The 22,124-nt window shown below is 41.7% G+C and overlaps 1 protein-coding gene across 1 annotated transcript in view; it reads left to right on the top strand.

Moving 5' to 3' along the window:
• Positions 1-18,104, top strand: part of LOC127659534 (short transient receptor potential channel 3-like) — a 96,990-nt gene extending 78,886 nt beyond the window's left edge. Inside the window, exons 8-13 of the mRNA XM_052149398.1 lie at positions 6,150-6,414; positions 7,037-7,232; positions 9,059-9,268; positions 16,864-16,947; positions 17,072-17,147; positions 17,962-18,104. Coding sequence (XP_052005358.1) covers positions 6,150-6,414; positions 7,037-7,232; positions 9,059-9,268; positions 16,864-16,947; positions 17,072-17,147; positions 17,962-18,104 — 974 coding nt within the window. The remainder of the gene's footprint in view (positions 1-6,149; positions 6,415-7,036; positions 7,233-9,058; positions 9,269-16,863; positions 16,948-17,071; positions 17,148-17,961) is intronic.
• Positions 18,105-22,124: the final 4,020 nt, after the last annotated feature.

Raw genomic sequence — 22,124 nt, 5'->3', positions numbered from 1 at the left:
TGACCTTTCCTTATCTTATGAGAATTTATGAGAATCTAATATTATAAAAAAGATGGTTCCTATACTTTAAATTCTGATTGGATGAGCAATGTTTAAAGCTGTAAAATAGCCAATATATGCACACCTGTGACCACATATCATTCTATATTAATGCTAAACTCTGCTTCATGTTAAGAACTAACCCTTAAGAACAATATATTTTTTATCTTGGCTTGTTTGAAACTTTCACATTCCTCCAAAAAAAACATCATGTATGTATATATATATATATATATATATATATATATATATATATATATATATATATATACGTATGAGTTCAATAATCTGTAGTATATTTCCATTCATATTTAAAAATTTTGAAGTGCACCTGGGTTACTAGGAACATGAAATTGTTCAGCCATGACTTCCTGTTTCCCATGAGTATAACTATGAGGTAACACACAGGCCAAATTCCCTTAATCATCAATCACAGTGGGTTAGACTATAAGAATATAGTTTTGATATGCAGAAAAAGGTTGTTGAGCTTCACAAAATGGAAAATGGCTATAAGAAAATAGCCAAAGCATTGAAAATACCCATTTACACCATCAGGGCAATAATTAACAGGTTCCAAATCAAAAGGACATGTGTCTATATTGTCTCCACGCACAGTGAGGAGGATAGTTCAAGTGGCCAAAGAACTACCATGGATCACAGCTGGAGAATTGCAAAAATGAGTTGGGTCTTTATTTTGTCTTCTTTGCTCATATTTACTAAGGGTGCCAATATTTTTGGCCACATCTGTATACATACATATATATATATTCTCATTCAAGTGTATTAGAAACCCTTTACCAGGTCTTCATTTATTTTTGGTAATTTTCAAATGCCTTTTATGTATAGATTTATATCTCGTTGAACAATTAAAATAATACAAATTATTACATGTTTATCTCCATTCCGTTTCAATATTTATTGCCTCAAAATTATTTCTGTCACTTGATAAAAAATAATTTCCACTTTTCAAACTGTTACGCAGGCAGACGAGGAGTAGGGATCTAGATGGGAAGTGTAGTTTATGACAGGCAACAAGTGAAACACAGGGCAGACAACAGGGGATCATGACACAAACATTAGGGACCTATTTTAATAGAGCAAGCATATCATTATACGATATGTCATATGCGCAAAGTCAGTGGACAAGGCCATTGACTTTTGTATTTTCGTCCAAGCATGTGCAAAGTCTGGGCGCAACTGTGTTTGGAGAAATTGTGCACGCAAAGGTCAAATGAAATTGAATTCTGAGGTTTTTCTCCAGTTATTGCACTGCCTGTATCCTATTATTTTGTCCATTCCCTCAAGCTCCAGTGATATTAACAAAGACTGCACATTCATAAGAAGCTGTTAGTGTAAATGTACTGTATGCAGTGAATTAGAAGAATATAACATGGACTTACATTCTATTGTGCATTCACTGCGTCCTTGTTGAATGTCAGGCACATTTATATGGCAGTGACACGCTCCTTTTATATGCATGGAAAATGTGATGGATGTCAGGACTTGGATGTAGGTTCCATTAAAATATAAAGAATGTAATTGTTATTATGAATGTAATTGTTACTGACACACAAACCATGTGCCTTCCGGGTTAGGCTGTGGATTTTTGCATGCATTTACTAGTTGATTTTGCTTTAAAAATGTAGTGCAACTGGTGAGAACTGACTAGTACTAGAACTAATAGTATTTACACAAAAATGAAAATTTGGTAATACTTTAGAAAAAGGTTCCATTTGTTAATGTTCATTAACTACATCAGTTAACATGAACTAACAATGAACACCACTTTTATACAATTTTATTTTATTAATCTTGGTTAATGTTAATTCCAATTTACAGTACATTAATACATTTTCATACATTACAATTAAAAGTTGTATATGTTAACAATAGTTCAAGCACTATGAACTAACAATGAACAATTGTATATTTATCTAGTAACTATCATTAATCTAAGATTGATAAATGCTGTAGAATATTGTTCACTGTGTAAGGTATGGCGGAGGATCAGTGGCCTTAACAGATTCACGAACAAACAAGAACTTACTGTTAAAAACTCCCCTAATTACTGAAATAGCGCCAACCAGTCTCCACAAGCACAATAAATGTATTGACAAAGAGACAATGAACTATTGACAGAGAATCGCATGTGACATCCGCATGCTCACCACGTGCTTATCGTGTGGACAGGAAGGGGGAAACTTTGAACGTAAAAATGTGTGTGTGTGTGTTTTTCAGTTAAACACAGAACTGCATATTGCTAATGAAATACGTGTAATCCCTGTATGTTGTGTATTTCTGAGGTATATCAAACTCGTTAGAACTGTTTCGTTGTGTGTTTTAAACTCTGAGGCCTCATATTTAATAGCCTCAGTGTATATTCCCTTTCTAAGTGTACTAAACACATGTTTCTTGGTATCAAATTAAACCTTACGATTTGTCCGAGCTGAATTCGAATATAAGATCTCTGTAGAATGATATTACGCGATGTTTTACTATCTTTTGAGTCATTCAGCCCAAAATCTCTTACCGTCATAAACCCAGTCATAAACATGCAAATGAGCCCTGACAAAGGAACTCTCTCATGCCCAGAGTAAGGGAGACTTTTACGACTTCCAAAGGAATGTTCAGAGAAGTGCTGACCCTCACTTCATTCTCTTACTGAGAAAGAGAAATGAACCCTGTTAATCCTATATATATATTCTATATATCCATGTGATAAATATTGACATGTATCTAATGTGCCATCTCACATTTTCCCTTAAATGTGCTTGATCTATGTTTTCTTGCAAACTAATGGGTTAATGTTTCAGACTTTGCATACTATGGTTAACCAAAATCATATGTGTGGCATATTTGGTCTCTATAACTTGGTATTCTGAAGATTGAAATGACTGTGTACATGATATGTCGATAACAACAACATATTAGTATTACAAGTATGTTTCCTATTTTCTTTCTTGCACATGCAATGGGCAATTTTACAACAAAGAGCAATAAACCAAATTCCCGCCTAGAACTCAAACCCTTCTTATTGGTCGAGCCAATGAGAGGTGGGACCTGTTTCCTGAGGGTATAAAATTGCTGCGCCCACTTCCTCTCGCTCTCTCTCTCTCCTCTCTCTTGTCGCTTATCTCTTGCTTTCTGGTTCTCTGAGCCTTGTGCTCTCTCACTCTCTCGCTGAATGATGCCAAACTAGAAGGCCCCAAGGACTCCCAAGCGTGTGCCAGGCTACGGCCTTGACTGCCCATTCACCAAGATCCTCTGACTCTCACTGGTTCTCTCTCTCATCAAGACAACATCATCAAAGATCAACTGGAGCCTCAACAAATTGCATCAGGACAGTTTAATTCAAATGGGACATGCAAGTATCAAACTTAGTCTCATTATTTGATACATTAAGTATCCTCACCCCTTTCTAAAAAGGGCGTGTCAGAACTAATATGATGGTTTGCTCAGGCTGTTGATCTGCTGAACTTCAAACAATGCTATAACTTCTTGCCTTCCTGTATTCTGCTTCAGCCCTCTTTCCCTTGGTAAACTGTATGAATGTATGTATATGTATGTTAGAGTAGTTTAAATGTTTAGTCTAGTTAATAAAGTCTTGTTCATGTCACATGTAAAGTTGTCTGTGTCTCAAGCTCATATCTAAAGTCACTAATCATAGATTTTGACTACTTGCTCTTAATACTTAGTAAGAAAGACATTTCCCATGCCCCGAAATGTACATTTCTATTAATTAATTAATTAATAACCAAAATTGAGTGTTCACGGGATGAACCGAGTATTTGGTTGTAATGTTAATGTAGCTACATCAAGTTAACCCGATTAACTGATCCAAATATTCATAATCGATTATAACAAGTTATGATTGATTATTAATATTTCATAGAGCTGATTCGCTACCTAATGGTGGAAGAATATAGAGCTGATTCGCTACAACTGTTATTTCATGATAGCTAATACATTATTTAATGTTAATGAACCTTATTGTAAAATGTTACCAAAAATTCTGTCATCATTACTCATCTTCATGTTGTTCCAAACCGGTCTGACTTTCTATCATCTGTGGAAATCAAAAGGAGATTTTAGGGAGAATGTTAGCTTCAGTCTCAATCCACTTTTATTTTATGGAAAAAAGATGCAGTGACAGTGAATAGTAACTGTGTGTAACATTCTGCCAGAAATCTAATTTTGTGTTCCTCAGAAGAGAGAAATTCACACAGGCTTGAGGGTGAGTAATTATTTACAGTCTTTCTGCACTGTTTTCCAAGCTGGGAACAAAAAACGCAGTTGGAGATGGAGAGAAGCCTTCCCGATTTTTTTTGACATTCCTATTCCAATGTCTGAATACTCTTAAGAATTAAAAGTTAATTGCTCTTTGAAAGGGTGTACTTGCATTACAGAGGGGTCCATGGTAGTGCAGTTGTTTGTGTACAGGGAGAAGAGTAGTGGGGAGAGCACACATCCCTGGGGGCACCAGTGCTGATCGTACAGGTGCTGGAAGTAAATTTCCCCAGTCTCACTAACTGCTCCATATCTGTCAGAAAGCTGGTGACCCACTGACAGATAGAGGTGGGAACAGAGAGTTGGTTGAATTTAGTCCAGAGAATAGCTGGGTGTTGAAAGCCGAACTGAAGTCCACAAAAAGGATCCTTGCATATGTCCCTGGTCTGTCCAGCTGTTGCAGGAAATTATGCAATCCCATGATGACTGCATCATCCATAGTCCTGTTTGCTCAATAAGCAAATCCAGAAAGGGTCCATTGATGTCCTTCAGGTGGGTCAGCACCAGTCTCTCAAATGACTTCATGACCACAGATGTCAGAGCGACGGGTCTATAGTCATTAAGTCCTGTGATTTTGGGTTTCTTTGCAACAGGGATGATGGTGGAGTGTTTGAAGCAGCAGGGAACTTCACACTGCTCCAGTGATCTATTGAAGATCTGTGTGAAGATGGGGGCCAGCTGGTCAGCACAATATTTTAGACAAGTGGGTGAAACACAATCTGGGCCCTGTGCTTTCCTTGCATTTTGTTTCCGGAAGTCCCGGCACACATCCTCTTCACAGATCAGGTGCAGGTTGAGTAGCAAGTGCAAGTGCAGGTTGCGTAGCAGGAAGGGTGGTTGCAGGAGAGTTTGTGTGAAGTGAAGGTCAGAGCGGGTGTAGGGGGGGCTGGGCTTTTCAAATCTACAGTAAAACACATTCAGGTCGTCTACCAGTTGTTGATTTCCTACTGTGTTGGGGGATGGTATGTTGACGTTAGTAATGTCTTTCAGGCCTCTCCATACTGATGTAGGGTTGTCTTTTAGCGACTCTAATCTGTTTTTTTAAATGTTTTTTCTGGCCTGATTGTACAAGATTTTATCCCAACTTCTGTAAGCATCCTTTTTGGCCTGACAAAGCTGCCTGAGTTTTCCTGTAAATCATGCTTTGTCATTGCATTGTTAATATATGATGTCACAGTATCTTTGAGCTTGTCCAGATTGGTGTCTGCAGCTTCAAAAACACTCCAATCAGTGCAGGGCAGGCTTGTAGTTTCCCCGTTAACTCTGCAATGTGATCTGCTCTAAATAGCCGAAAGCCAGGCAGATGTAACGCTTTGTCCGGAATGGCTTCACTCAGCCAGGTTTCTGTGAAGCACAAGGCAGTTTGTATGGGTGAATAGATATAGTTTGTCCGTTTTGTTAGGAAGAGAGTGGAGATTCGCTAGATGAATACTCGGTAGTGCTCTTCGAAAGCGCCGCTGACAAAGTTGACCAGTGCGCTGGCTCGCTTCCCTCGCTTTTGTCTCATAGTGTGCTTGAACAACACAGATGTGCCTCCAACTAAAATGTCCAGCAAAATGTCTGAATAGTCAATAACAGGAAATAGATTGTCTGGCATGTTCAACAGTTCGTCCCTGGTAAAACGAATTGGAAAGAAATTGCTAAACACAGGACAAACAAACAAAAACAACAAAATAATTGGAGACGTCCACAACGAGACGTGACATCTTGCATATGGCAAGATATAAGTGCCTGAAGAGAAGAAACACCCATCTATCTGATTCAACAGATCAGTGACCATGTAATTTATTGTTTTCTTTATGTGCAATATCTTGTTCTTTTAGCACGAGACAAGTGGCTTCCATCAGATCCTCAGCTAATATCAGAGGGTCTGTATGCCATCGCCGTGGTCCTGAGCTTCTCTCGTATCGCCTACATCCTACCGGCCAATGAGAGCTTTGGCCCGCTCCAGATCTCCCTAGGCCGCACTGTGAAGGACATCTTCAAATTCATGGTCCTCTTCATCATGGTCTTCCTTGCATTTATGATTGGCATGTTCATCCTCTACTCCTACTATCTGGGGGCAAAGGTTAATCCTGCCTTCACCACGTGAGTGACAAGCATGTACTGAATAATTATTTTATTTGACGAAACATTACTTAAACGCTTAATAGGGATGTGCACATGTGTACATATCTAAATTGACAAGTTGGCGGGTGTCTGAACTATGAATCGACTACTCTGTCTTGAGAAATCCATGTATAATTAGTCTGTTTTAGGTTAATGCACACCAAAGTTCATAAAGGACATTTACATTACTGTGTTGAAAAACAGCTGGATTGTGCTCAACAAGATAACAGAATGTAGGGCTTTGAGATACATTTTTAGAAGTTTAACTATTTTTAACTTGACATGCAGTCCTACACACATGCTGTCAAATTATTTTTGTATTGAAATTTATTAATGAAGGAAGTACATTTTATTTTATTTGTGGTGCTTTTGTACCAATGGCTGTTGCAATGGTGATTTAATTAGGGATTTAATTTAGATGCAACTTATCAGAGAGTTTTGTAGTAGCTGGTTTTATGTGTTATGTTAACATGTTATTTTATCTGACTAAATGTATCCTGGTTCACTTATGTCACAAATATGTCACAGAAATAAAAGGAGTTGCAAATGCCATTTCATGTTCATTTTAAGTACTGTGTATCCTTTATTCCTTTGTTCTTAGGGTCGAGGAGAGCTTTAAAACTCTGTTTTGGTCCATATTCGGGCTGTCTGAAGTGTCCTCTGTGGTTTTGAAATATGATCATAAATTTATCGAGAACATTGGCTATGTGCTGTATGGAATATACAATGTAACCATGGTGGTGGTTCTGCTTAACATGTTGATTGCCATGATAAACAGCTCCTACCAGGAAATAGAGGTGAGTTGTTTTCCCACACACTAATCTGAGAATTTCACTTGAATTAAGAGTTCAAATGAATTATACAGCCTCAAAGTGAGATCACCCAAACACTGACCACTCACAGGTGAAGCGAATAATGTTAATCATCTCCTAACAAGGCCACATGTCAAGGTCTGGGTAGATTCGATGGTAAGTGTACAATCAGTTCTTGAAAAAGCAGATGAAATGTGAAGGAGTAATGACCTGAGCGACTTTGAGAAGACTGGGTCAGGGTATCTCTGAAACAGCAAGGCTTGTGGGGTGCTCCCGGTCAGCAGTGGTGAGTACTGACAGTGGTCCAAAGAGGGATAAACCATAAACTGGCAACAGGGTGTTTGGGCACCCAAGGCTCATCAATGTGCGAGGGCAACAAAGGCAATCCCATCTGGTCTGAACTGACAGAAGGTCTACTGTAGCACAAGTCACAGAAAATTTTAATGATGTTACGGCCATTCATGTGGATGTCAATTTGACATGTGCCAGCTACCTAAACATAGTTGCAAACCAGGTGCAGCCCTTCATGGCAATGATATTCCCTGATGGCAGTGGCCTCTTTTAGCAGGATAATGCACCCTGCCACACAGCACACATTGTTTGGGAATGATTTGTGTAACATGATGAAGAGGTCAAGGTGTTGCCCTGGCATCCAAATTCCAATTAAATCTGATTGAGCATCGGTTGGATGTGCTGGACCAACAAGTCCGATCCAGGGCTGCTACACTTTGCAACTTACAGGACTTGAAGGATCTGCTGCTAATGTCTTGGTGCCAGATACCACAGGACAACTTCAGGGGTCTTGTAGAGTCCATGCCTAGGCGGGTCGGCACAGTTTTAGAGGCACACAGAGGACCAACAGCATATTAGGCATGTGGTCACAATGTTTTGGCTCATCAGTGTATATGCTGTATACTATTATCTGTCCAATACAAAAGTGGAATTTTGAAGATATTTCCTTTTTCCATGCAATTACAGTAAAAGATTAGTTCTCCCAAAAATGAAACTTCTGTCACTGTTTACTCACCCTCTTTTTGTTCCAAACCCATATGACTTTCTTTCTTCTGTGGAACACAAAAGTTGAATATTTAAGATTTTATTTTCCTTGCTTTCTTTTTTTACGTTTTGAGGGGGATCTCTCTCAAACTGTATGTTATGATGTTTCCTGATCTTTCTTTTATGTTATGACAACCTATGTTATGGTGTCTGATATTTCTGGTATGTTATGATGGTTTGCCGTCTAATCGTCCGATCGCTTCTTTTTTTTATTTGTTCATGTTTTAATGCTGTCAGATCTTTGTCTTATGTTTGACTGTGTTACTTCCATTTTTTGTGTGTGTCTGTATGTGTTTTGTTGGGGGGGTTGACCAAGAGCTTGTGAAAATGAAATGACTGTGGTGACATTTTTGCTAAACGATATTGCGTGGTTCATTACACGTATCATAGCAGTTCTGAGGTGAAATGTTCACTGATAACACCACTAAAAACAAGTTAAACGTTCTCCCAAACAAATGAGCTTTTTCAAGTTTTAAAATGAAACATACCTCCCTACCCTAAACATAAATGTAACCAATAGTCTCATCAAAAGTAAATGTAAGATGAATAGCACAATTGCTGAAGCAACCACACCATATTGTGGCGCTTCTTTGACACTTGACACTCAGGTGTCGAATCGCAAGCTCTTCAGGACTCGTAACCTGGTCCTTTGCATTGCACGTGCAACGTTTTATGAGTTGAGCTGAATGTATGTTTAAGTACGTTTAGATGTTTTGATTTTCTTTTATGTCTTATGCTTCTCTTATGTTTCATAGGATGATGCAGATGTGGAGTGGAAGTTTGCCCGGTCTAAACTCTGGCTCTCATATTTTGACAATGGCAAGACTCTCCCCCCTCCCTTCAGCATTGTCCCCAGCCCAAAGTCCTTCTATCAGTGCATAAAGAAACTGGTCAACCTGCTCCGTTGTCATCAACGGCACCTGAAGAAAGATGTGGAGCAGGGCATGGACAACTCCAAATCCAGGGTATGTGCCAGTTGTGACTACTTGTGTATTTGTATTCATGTGCGCATATGTATGCATAATTGCATATGGTTGTTAACTACAGATTTGTGGGGGGGTCAGTACCCCAAAAACCGTTAATAAAGCTATGTCTGTGCCACTAGTGCCACCAGAATGGAATTTTCTATGTTTTTATTCAAATGGCTCACTTATTTTTGAAACATTGTAACATATAAGTCAAATCAAGTCAAATAATGTATATGGATAAATTATAAAACATTTTAGGAAAACTATTTGCATTTTTATTTCTGTTTTCTTTGTCTTGACTGTTTCGCTTTATTGTCATGCAGTAACACACTGGCAGAGTGATTGATGCATGTCGTCATGAAACAGAGACCTTCCCCTCCAAATCCGAACACAAGTGGTCACAGGAGATGCATTTAAACAACCAGGTGTAAACAATGATGTGTCTCACTTGACCACATGTGATCGGATCACTGGCATCATAATACCAGGTGGAAACGGGGCTCACGTTAAAACAAAAAGCATTTAAGACAATGTACTTCTTAAAATGATATCCTTTTCTTCAACTTTTGGCACACTTCTTAAGCTTCCATTCAGATTTCAAATGTATACCAGCTCTCTTCCCATCTGCCCTGCTCTCTGTGTCAATCTGCTTTCATTTAAAGATTTTTTTCAGTGAGAATACCGCACAATGATCTATCTCTCCAATAAGGACCACATACTGTAGGATATCTCTATATCATTACCTTGTAATTACCTACATTTCCCAAGGACAACCTGTTTTTAGCATTTACAAGAGAAAAGAGAAAAGACAAATAGTGCTGTCCTGTTTTAGCCCGCTGAGCCAATCAATGCCATTTAAATGCAGCATAAGAAAAAGAGAAACAGCTTTGATGAAGAGTTTAGATGTGATCATCGTGCACTGGCCAAATAATTAATTGTGTTCAGACGGGCTTCTCCTGGAGGGGTGATGTAATTGAAAATCAGACAAGCATTTTATGTGTTTAGGGGCACCATCTAAGGATACAGAAGAAATGGGCTTACTTTATGTGTTTGGTTGCCTGGCAGTTGTTTTTAAATGTCACACATTGAATCGGCTATGTGAGCATCAGGGAAGTGTTTATTTAAGGTGTTGGGTTGTGGTGACGGAATCTGACTGTGGAAGTCCTGCTGTTATTAGTTTAATAGCCACACTGATTTGTCTTCTTTTTTTTAAACATATCACGGACAGTTCTTTTGAATCTGTTGTTTCAGGAAGGATTGTTAAACAACTGAGAAAGTATTTTGTCATTGTACAACATTTTAGTGGTGTCTTGGGCCACCTGGTGACTGTTTTTATCAGTTTTAGGGGTCAAAAGTCAATACAAAAAAATGTAATAAAAAAATACTACAAGTCGAGACCTGTCCTCGTCTTTGTGCAGTATTGGTAGTGCCGACTCAGTTTGATACCTCCTGAGAGTATCTCCATCTGTCCTGTGGTGGGGCGCTCATGAGTGTTTCTCCATTTGGGCGACAGTATCGCCATTACAGATGTGCTGCTGGTACTGCAACGTCATTTTGTTGGTGTTTCGCAAGTAGTGCATAGCGGCTCACTTTGAGCACTGAGCGGATAAATTAAAATTATGCCATGACCCTTTTAAAATTTAACTTTTTTAAAAGAATATAATAAATAACATTTCAGTTTTGTTGTGGTATCAAAATTGGTATTGAGAATAAAAAATTGCAATGTTGCTGTTTTGAACGTTTACTTATCAGGACTATTGATATTGATTATATATTTGCTGGTAAAATCAAAATAATAAAAAATTACCCATTTGCTTGTACTATATTTAATATACCATGATAACCATGTCTTTTTTTCTTTGTTTTTATGACAAAACAAACAAACAAAGCTGCTGAAAATCATTTGGAATTGTTACGAATGAGCAGCGAAGGCTCAGTTCGTAAAGGATGAGGAGAGCGGGTCTAAATGCAAACTTACTTTATTGGAACAGACTAATGAACGAACACAGAGGAAAACCCTCAATGGGGAAATAAACATAAACTGAAAACATGGGCAGGGAAAACATACCAGGCCAAACAACATTCAACGATTGACAGCGACGAAACAAACAGACAGGGTTTAAATACATGGACATAGGAAGACAGGAACCAATGAACAAACAGAACTCAAACAAGATAACAAGGGGATAAACAGAAATCAATAGCAAATTAACGAGGGCAGGTGAAAACAATGAACCGAGAACACGAACGCTAACAGGGAGACTGTGGAGCTACAAAAGGGACAAAAGTGAAAACTACGGAATTACAAAAGTGGCAAAAATGGTAAACAAAGGGCAACGGTGAAACAAGACGAGGTATGCCTAACAGAGCCCCCCCCCCCTCAAGGATCGGATTCCAGACGATCCAAAATAAAAAGAAACAACTATAAAAAAAAACACCAAGAGCAGACGGGCAGACCGGGGGGCACGAGAGCAAGAAGGCAGTCCAAGGGGGCACAAAGGGCAGGCAGGAAGTCCAAGGGGGTACAGAGGGCAGGCAGGAAGTCCAAGGGGGCACAGAGGGCAGGCAGGAAGTCCAAGGGGGCACAGAGGGCAGGCAGGAAGTCCAGGGGGGCACAGAGGGCAGGCAGGAAGTCCAGGGGGGCACAGAGGGCAGGCAGGAAGTCCAGGGGGGCACAAAGGGCAGGGTCAGGGGGCCTGGGAGGTGGCCACAGGACAGGGGCCGGTTCAGGAGGCCTGGGAGCTGGCCACAGGGCAGGGACCGGTTCAGGAGGCCTGGGAGCTGGCCACAGGGCAAGGACATGTTCAGGTGGTCTGGGAGCTGGCCACAGGGCAAGGATAGGTTCAGGTGGTCTGGGAGCTGGCCACAGGGCAGGGGCCGGTTCAGGAGGCCTGGGAGCTGGCCCCAGGGCAGGGACCGGTTCAGGAGGCCTGGGAGTTGGCCACAGGGCAAGGACCGGTTCAGGGGGTCTGGGAGCTGGCCACAGGGCAAGGACAGGTTCAGGAGGCCTGGGAGCTGGCCACAGGTCAGGGACTGGGTCAGGGGGCCTGGGAAGAGGCCACAGGACAGGGACCGGGTCAGGAGGCCTGGGAGGAGGCCACAGGACGGGAACAGGGTCAGGAGGCCTGGGAGGAGGCCACAGGACGGGAACAGGGTCAGGGGGCCTGGGAAGAGGCCACAGGACAGGGACCGGTTCAGGAGGCCTGGGAGGAGGCCACAGGACAGGGACCGGGTCAGGAGGCCTGGGAGGAGGCCACAGGACTGGAACAGGGTCAGGAGGCCTGGGAGGAGGCCACAGGACAGGGACTGGGTCAGGAGGACAGGGACCGGGTCAGGAGGCCGGGGAGGAGGCCACAGGACGGGAACAGGTTCAGGAGGCCTGGGGGGGAGGCCACAGGACAGGAACAGGGCCAGGAGGCCTGGGAGGAGGCCACAGGACAGGGACTGGGTCAGGAGGCCTGGGAGGAGGCCACAGGACGGGAACAGGGTCAGGAGGCCTGGGAGGAGGCCACAGGACAGGGACTGGGTCAGGAGGCCTGGGAGGAGGCCACAGGACGGGAACAGGTTCAGGAGGCCTGGGGGGAGGCCACAGGATGGGAACAGGGCCAGGAGGCCTGGGAGGAGGCCACAGGACAGGGACTGGGTCAGGAGGCCTGGGAGGAGGCCACAGGTGGCCTGGGAGAAGGCCACAGGACAGGGACTGGGTCAGGAGGCCTGGGAGGAGGCCACAGGACGGGAACAGGGTCAGGAGGCCTGGGAGGTGGCCACAGGACAGGGACTGGGTCAGGGGGCCTGGGAGGAGGCCACAGGACAGGGGCCGGGTCCGGAGGCGGAGCCGAGGGAGGTAGCGCCGTAGGAGGCTCTAGAGGCGGAGACCTGGAAGGCTCTGGGAGCAGAGCCATAGTAGGCCCGGGAGGCGTGGCCGAAGGAGGCTCGGGAGGCAGGGCCGAAGGAGGCTCAGGAGGCGGAGCCATAGGAGGCTCAGGAGGCGGAGCCGTAGGATGCTCGAGAGTCTCTGGGAGCTGAGCCGTAGGAGGCTCGGGAGGCGGAGCCGCAGGATGCTCGAGAGGTGGAGCCCTAGAAAGCTCTGGAGTCTCTGGGAGCAGAGCCGTAGGAGGCTCGGGAGGCGGAGCCGTAGGAGGCTCGGGAGGCGGAGCCGTAGGATGCTCGAGAGGTGGAGCCCTAGAAGGCTCTGGAGTCTCTGGGAGCAGAGCCGTAGGAGGCTCGGGAGGCGGGGCCGAAGGAGGCTCAGGAGGCGGAGCGGTAGGAGGCTCAGGAGGCGGAGCCGTAGGATGCTCGAGAGTCTCTGGGAGCTGAGCCGTAGGAGGCTCGGGAGGCGGAGCCGCAGGATGCTCGAGAGGTGGAGCCCTAGAAAGCTCTGGAGTCTCTGGGAGCAGAGCCGTAGGAGGCTCGGGAGGCGGGGCCGAAGGAGGCTCGGGAGGCAGAGCCGTAGGAGGCTCAGGAGGCAGAGCCGTAGGATGCTCGAGAGTCTCTGGGAGCTGAGCCGTAGGAGGCTCGAGAGGCGGAACCCTGGAAAGCTCTGGAGTCTCTGGGAGCAGAGCCGTAGGAGGCTCGGGAGGTGGAGCCGTGGGGGGCTCTGGAGGAGGAGCCGTAGGAGGCTCGAGAGGCGGAGCCCTAGAAAGCTCTGGGGCCTCTGGGAGCAGAGCCATAGGAGGCTCGAGGACTCAGGCTTGCTCACAGTGACATGCGTGGGCTCTGGCTCGCTCACCGTGACATGCGTGGGCTCTGGCTTGCAGACCGGGGCGGGCGTAGGCGCTGGCTCGCTGACCGTGGCAGGCGGAGACTGGGGAGCAGGAGCCTTTCTTCTTCTCCTCCTCCTCCGGGTGGACGAAGCTGGCAACGCTGGCTCGTTGGCCGTGGCAGGCACGAAAAGCTCAGAGGCGGAAACCGGGATCGAGAGAGGTGGTTCCCCGGCAGCGAGTTCTTTCAAGGTTAGACTCACATACTCCCTCCACGTGAGGTCTCCGGAGTCCAGCAATTCCCTCTGCCGGTGTGTTGGTAGCCCGAGCCGTTAGATGGTCTTCAGGGATGTGTCGTCGAAGCCGATGTGGATGGCAACAGTGGAAAAGAAGTGGGAGTATTCGCGGATGGTCAAATCCACCTGGGTCAGTTCCGTAAAGTAAGCTGCTAGATCCATATTTGGCTGTCAATCGTTCTGTTACGAATGAGCAGTGAAGGCAGACGAGGAGAGCGGGTCTAAATGCAAACTTACTTTATTGGAACAGACTAATGAACGAACACAGAGGAAAACCCTCAGTGGAGAAATAAACATAAAACTGAAAACACGGGCAGGGAAAACATACCAGGCTAAACAACATTCAACGATTGACAGCGACGAAACAAACAGACAGGGTTTAAATACATGGACATAGGAAGACAGGAACCAATGAACAAACAGAACTCAAACAAGATAAAAAGGGGATAAACAGAAATCAATGGAAAATTAACGAGGGCAGGTGAAAACAATGAATGGAGAACACGAACGCTAACAGGGAGACTGTGGAGGTACAAAAGGGACAAAAGTGAAAACTACGGAATTACAAAAGTGGCAAAAATGGTAAACAAAGGGCAACGGTGAAACAAGACGAGGTATGCCTAACAGGAATAGTCAATTCAAGTCATTTTTATTTGTATAGTGCTTTTCACAACACATTGTTTCAAAGCAGCTTTAAAAAAATTATGCTGTAACATGAAAGATGCTGTGATGTCTGTAATGTCTTAAAAGTCCTCATTGAGCAGTTAAAAATGAAAACGTGATTGAAAATCATAATTAAAAATGTATTTTGTCTTTAGGGCTTCAGTGAGCTAGACAAAGGCAGCTGCGGCAAGGAACCCAAAAATCCAAAGGTGTTTGTTAATGGAGAAAAAATACCTTGTGGAGTCAGTACACCTCTGGCTATACAGCATGAATATAATGCCAATATTAGTTGTCCATTTGTAAAAAAAAAAAAAAAAAAGAAAACCTTAATGTATTAAAAGATTAAACTTAGTAGATGTTGTTGGGCAATGTTTAAAATGGGTATTGATTGAACTGTAAGATTAATGATTAAGTGCCTTTGAAGTCCATCCCAACTTATTACAAACATATCAATGTAATTGTACTTAAACTGTGGAATTGCAAGTAGATGCTGTGTCCTTTTTTATCTGGCTGATGAAGGCTTTAGTTGGCATTCATTTATTGTCTATGTATTCCACTTTAAGAGAGTGTAGTCCATCCTATGACCAAGACGAGGCAAGCAGAGGTCAGTGAGGTGTGCAGCTTGTGGCAGTTAATTTCCAGTGAAGTTAATCCTGCGTCCGCGTTGCAGGCAGTGGCCAGTGAAGTATCTTGTATGGCTGAAATTGGCAGCAGTTCATCCTCTGTGAAGTCCACCATATTAGATTGAAGTGATGTGGACAGCGGTTATCTAAGTTTTATGGAATTTATGCAATTTGTAGTCATCGTTCAGCGACATATAGCAGTGGGATTTGAACATCTTTTTAGAGGTTTTAGAGATTTTTGGTCCAATAATTAATACCTCTGTTTTATCAGAATTGAGTTGAAGGAAATATCTAGCTATCTAGTTTTTGATATAATAGATGCACTCTGCTAACTTGGATTATTGGGAAATGTCACCAGGTCTTTTAGAACTATAAAGCTGAATATCGTTGGCATAACAGTGAAAAGTTCATTCTGTGATTCCTAAAAATGTCTTCCAGGGTAAGCATTTACATGGAGAAAAGAGGACCTAATACTGAGCCCTGCGGCACTTAATACTTTACTCTTACTTGATTTGAAAATTCCTCGTTTACACAAACAAAGTGGTAGCCACTGGATAAATAGGACCTAAACCCATCTAATGCCTGTCCACAAATGTCAACTTAATTCTCAAGCCTATCTAAGAGAATGCCGTGATCTTTGGTGTTGAAGGCAGCACTTATACATTGATCTAAAAGCACTATGAGAGAGATGCAGCCACAGTCAGATGATAAAAGCAAGTAATTTGTAACTCCAATAAATGTAGTTGCTGTACTAAATTCTGTTGTGTGAATATAGTACAAAATATTGAAAAATCGTAATTCAATTAACTAGTCATGAAAAGTGTCTACAGCATTCCATTTAGATCTACTCCCTCTGCCCCAAAATTTTGGATTTTGATTTTTTTTTTTTGTGGTTGAGGATCGTAACCAGTCTCAAACATTTACATAAGCCTATCAGTAATGGCAAGACAAAACTCGAACACTCCCATTATAATATAACAATATAATAGCAATGAAATAATTAAAGATCACAGTTCTCTGCTGGTTTTTAGAAGTGTAGCCAATATAAAGAACATGGCTTGTTTTTGTCTCAAACAAAGTATTAAAGTATAAAGTATCAAGTATAAAAAGTATTTTAATGTAAATTCTATAAATCAAAATCGTGATTATATTTTTAAAGGAACTAATCAACAATTACGATTTGCCCTACATCTACGGACATTTTGGTATTGAGAAAAACCTAACCAGTTGTAGAAACCTATGACAGTGTCAATGATGTAATAACTATTGATGAATATTCATAAATAATCAGTATTTATGGATGCTTGCAGCTGAATCTCTTCACCCAAGCCAGTATGAGATTACCAGAGTCTCACAGCTTCAACAGCATCCTTAATCAACCAACACGCTATCAGGCAAGACCACCATCCTCTCTCTCTCTCTCTCTCTCTCCCATATGATGAATCGTCACTGCAGATTTCACCCTTATCAGTTCCTGTGATCTGTCTTTTGTGTGATTCTGCTTTTCCCTTCTCACAGCTAATTATTAAACGTCTCATCAAACGCTACGTAATGAAAGCACAAGTGGACAAGGAGAATGATGAAGTGAATGAAGGTGAAGTTTGGTTTAGATTGAGTGAAATTCTTGAGATATCTCACTGCTGTCACTGCTCGAAAAGACTTCTGTAAAATAAATACTTAAGAAAGGATTGCATAATAATATAATCATTAAAGGAATATTCTGGGTTCAATACAAGTTAAGCTCATTTGACAGCATTTGTGGCATAATATTGATTACCACAAAAATACATTTTGACTCATCTCTCCTTAAACCCTTACAATGGAAGTGAATGGGGCCAATTTTTTTACATAAAAATACTCACTATTTCAAAAGTTTAGCCACAAGACATAAATATTATACACTCTAACATGATTTTAGTGTGATAAAATCACTTAATAACGTTTTCTGTAAAACTTTATAATTGCCTATAAAGTTATAGGCAATTTTGCAATTTTGACGATGTAGTCAACAACCCCTAAAATGACTAAAAATGACAATTTAAACAACTTTTTCAGCACAAATAATTATTTTAACAGAAGAATTCATCACATTTCTGCCTTTAAACCCTCCATACAATTTTAAAGAAAAGTGTCAAATTAAAAAAAAATGTTTGTGGTAATCAACATTATGCCACAAATGCTGTCCATTGAGCTTAACTTGTATTAATTGTCTTGAAAATAATGTAAATGCAGAAAAAGTACAAGTTAAATTTTCTTTAAGCTACATCTTTTTTTATTTTATTTTATTTATTTTGATTTTCAGGTGAAATATGACCAGAATTTTCTTACCCAGTTTTGTGAGGTTCACCCATAATATAACTCAGTGTGTTTGCATATACATTTTCATATACATTATGTCTCTTCTATAGGTGAGCTGAAGGAGATAAAGCAGGATATTTCCAGTCTGCGATATGAACTCTTGGAAGAAAAATCCCAGGCCACAGAAGAGCTCTCTTTCCTAATACAGAAACTCAGTGATAAACTCAACCCACGCCCTGTCCTTACACACTGACTCCAGGCTCCTTCATGCTAATTCATGTGAAATTTTTCCATATTAAAATACATCCTCTTATTCCAATCTAATGTGCAGAAAATATAAGTTACAGGTAAGCCATTCATAAAATGACTTTCCAGTGTAAACACTGTGGCTCTGTGGCGCTATCAAAACATTGCCCCGTTTGTTTGAGTGTGCCGACATGTCAACCTTTGGCTCAACAAGTGCTGTGAGTTTGGGCCGGGACTACCTGTATCGGAGCAATGGAAGACAATGGAAATGTGTGTCATCATAGTCTCATCATTACACAGAACTGATTTGCCAACATTTGAGCTGTAGTGGAGTTCCAGCTGTTCTGGATACTTAGATTTCGCTTACATATATTTTATTTATTATTTTGTGAAAAATAGCAAAGCTAGATCATGAAAAATATAACTTTTGCATAATTAGTTAAAACAGTACATTCAAAGTCAATAACATGCAACTATAGTCTATTCGGTTTAAATGAAATACATGACAGCGCATTCTTTGTTTAAGGATTTAGACGTTCTGAATGTGGTAAAACCTGATTTTATGCAAATGTTGACCCATCCTTAAAGATTGCCTATGCTATTGGTGATTGTCCCTTATATAAATCCAATATATTTGTTGAGTCATGATTTTCATAGATTTTTTTCTTCTTTTTTTTTTTAATTGATGTTCAGCTGTTGTTTCTTGTAAATAACTGTGTGTAAGAGTTCAATGTATTTTATATGCAATAGGAGTTATTCTATGAGCATAATGTACGGTATTTCTCAACTAAACACAGACAAACAGAAAACCTAGGCAGGGATTTTCGGCACATCCTGTTTGTATCCATGCAGAAGTTAACTCTAGATCACCTGCCAACATCTTTCATTTATAAAAACATCTCAGAGCTTTTAGCACAAATCTATGCAGTTTTAATATCTGTTCATATGTCCGTGTTGTCTTGAACTGGTGATTGTTTCTGTCAAGCTCTAAAAATAAAGAAATATATACATAAATCACTATAAAAGTAGTCCTGAAAATCCACTACGACAGAATTGACATCTTTGCATGAACTATTTCTTTAAGATATGTGTTGGCTAGTTTACCTATTGACTATTCCTAAAAGATGTTTCAGTTTGTTTTGTGCAGTCAGTTCACTGTTGTACCCATTGTGTTTAAATGCAGGAATTATCTCATAAGGATCATAATATTTAAGATATCTTACTCCGTAAAAACCAATAACAAACTCAAACAATATTGCTGAGCTGCCTAAAAATGTATGCTGAGAAAGAATGCCATATGCTGATCATTTGCATTTGGGGGGTATACAGTGAGGAAAATAAGTATTTGAACACCCTGCTATTTTGCAAGTTCTCCCACTTGGAAATCATGGAGGGTCTGAAATTGTCATCGTAGGGTGCATGTCCACTGTGAGAGACATAATCTAAAAAAAAATCCAGAAATGACAATATATGATTTTTTAACTATTTATTTGTATGATACAGCTGCAAATAAGTATTTGAACACCTGTCTATCAGCTAGAATTCTGACCCTCAAAGACCTGTTAGTCTGCCTTTAAAATGTCCACCTCCACTCCATTTATTATCCTAAATTAGATGCACCTTTTTGAGGCCGTTAGCTGCATAAAGACACCTGTCCACCCCATACAATCAGTAAGAATCCAACTACTAACATGGCCAAGACCAAAGAGCTGTCCAAAGACACTAGAGACAAAATTGTACACCTCCACAAGGCTGGAAAGGGCTACGGGAAATTGCCAAGCAGCTTGGTGAAAAAAGGTCCACTGTTGGAGCAATCATTAGAAAATGGAAGAAGCTAAACATGACTGTCAATCTCCCTCGAACTGGGGCTCCATGCAAGATCTCACCTCGTGGGGTCTCAATGATCCTAAGAAAGGTGAGAAATCAGCCCAGAACTACACGGGAGGAGCTGGTCAATGACCTGAAAAGAGCTGGGACCACCGTTTCCAAGGTTACTGTTGGTAATACACGAAGACGTCATGGTTTGAAATCATGCATGGCACGGAAGGTTCCCCTGCTTAAACCAGCACATGTCAAGGCCCGTCTTAAGTTTGCCAATGACCATTTGGATGATCCAGAGGAGTCATGGGTGAAAGTCATGTGGTCAGATGAGACCAAAATAGAACTTTTTGGTCATAATTCCACTAACCGTGTTTGGAGGAAGAAGAATGATGAGTACCATCCCAAGAACACCATCCCTACTGTGACGCATGGGGGTGGTAGCATCATGCTTTGGGGGTGTTTTTCTGCACATGGGACAGGGCTGACTGCACTGTATTAAGGAGAGGATGACCGGGGCCATGTATTGCGAGATTTTGGGGAACAACCTCCTTCCCTCAGTTAGAGCATTGAAGATGGGTCGAGGCTGGGTCTTCCAACATGACAATGACCCGAAGCACACAGCCAGGATAACCAAGGAGTGGCTCTATAAGAAGCATATCAAGGTTCTGGCGTGGCCTAGCCAGTCTCCAGACCTAAACCCAATAGAGAATCTTTGGAGGGAGCTCAAACTCCGTGTTTCTCAGCGACAGCCCAGAAACCTGACTGATCTAGAGAAGATCTGTGTGGAGGAGTGGGCCAAAATCCCTCCTGCAGTGTGTGCAAACCTGGTGAAAAACTACAGGAAACGTTTGACCTCTGTAATTGCAAACAAAGGCTACTGTACCAAATATTAACACTGATCTTCTCAGGTGTTCAAATACTTATTTGCAGCTGTATCATACAAATAAATAGTTAAAAAATCATATATTGTGATTTCTGGATTTTTTTTAGATTATGTCTCTCACAGTGGACATGCACCTACGATGACAATTTCAGACCCCTCCATGATTTCCAAGTGGGAGAACTTGCAAAATAGCAGGGTGTTCAAATACTTATTTTCCTCACTGTAGGTGTTTCATTTTCAATAATTATCAATTAAACGATTTTAGAGATAAACCTAAGAAATCTAATTATGACATAGTCTAAGAATACTGATGTAAGACTATAGTATTGAGACTATAAAATTTCACTTGTTTTCAATTTCACTTGTCATGAGCAAATCCCAATGAGGTCACCATGTTCAGTGCTAAAACGTGCCAACTTGTGACATAAAGGCCAAGCAAATATTCTGATTTGAAAGGGAAAGGCACTCACAAGCTGTCCTTGACCAAAGCGATTCTGCTCCAGACTAGGCAATACTTCAAGCAAGAGTAAATGCATGCACGGACTGTGTCCACATCGCATTTATAATTCTGCTATGCATGTTGCGTTTGTGCTTAGATGTGAATACGTTTCTCTAATAGCGCTAATAAACTGGCTTTTACCAAAGCCACAACCTATCGTATGCCTTCAGAATAGACCTTTTTTACAGACTGTGATGTCGCATTTCTGCCTTTTAGCAGCGTTAATTTTTTTTATATTTACATTTACATTTATTCATTTGGCAGATGCTTTTATTCAAAGTGACTTACAAAAGAGGAATAATGCATCGTAAGCGATTCATCTTAAGGAGACAGCGTTACGAAAAGTGCTGCATTACAAAGTTTCACTAGCATCAGAATAGCAGTATCCAACACAGATTTTGGTGCAACAAGAATATATATATGTAACACCCCTCACAGGAAGGAGGACAGGAAACAAGTCTTAACCGCAAGGTAAGCCTTTAATGCCCGTTGTCTTTACAACACTTCACAATAACACAATATATAATACAAGCACACTGGGTTAGCTTGTCATCTCTCTCTCCATGGAGGCCCTCTGGCTGCCCTTTTATGCCGCTCTCCCCGTGCTCACTGAAATTAGAGACAGGTGTTAGACATAATTTAGCTCAGGTGTAAGCGCCCTTACCGCTTTTCTCTCCCAGACGGGCGCTTGACCACGCCCCCGCTGCCCGACTCAGGCCAGGTCATCCAGCCTGTCTACCACTCCCCCCCATTTCTGGAGAGGAAGTTGGCGACAGCCATCTGCACCCCCGGTCTGTGGACCACCTTGAATTTAAAGGGCTGGA

This window comes from Xyrauchen texanus, chromosome 19, assembly GCF_025860055.1.
Source record: "Xyrauchen texanus isolate HMW12.3.18 chromosome 19, RBS_HiC_50CHRs, whole genome shotgun sequence".
NCBI lineage: Eukaryota > Metazoa > Chordata > Actinopteri > Cypriniformes > Catostomidae > Xyrauchen > Xyrauchen texanus.
Note: the sequence above shows the minus strand (reverse complement) of the source record. Positions and strands in the feature narration are given on the sequence as shown.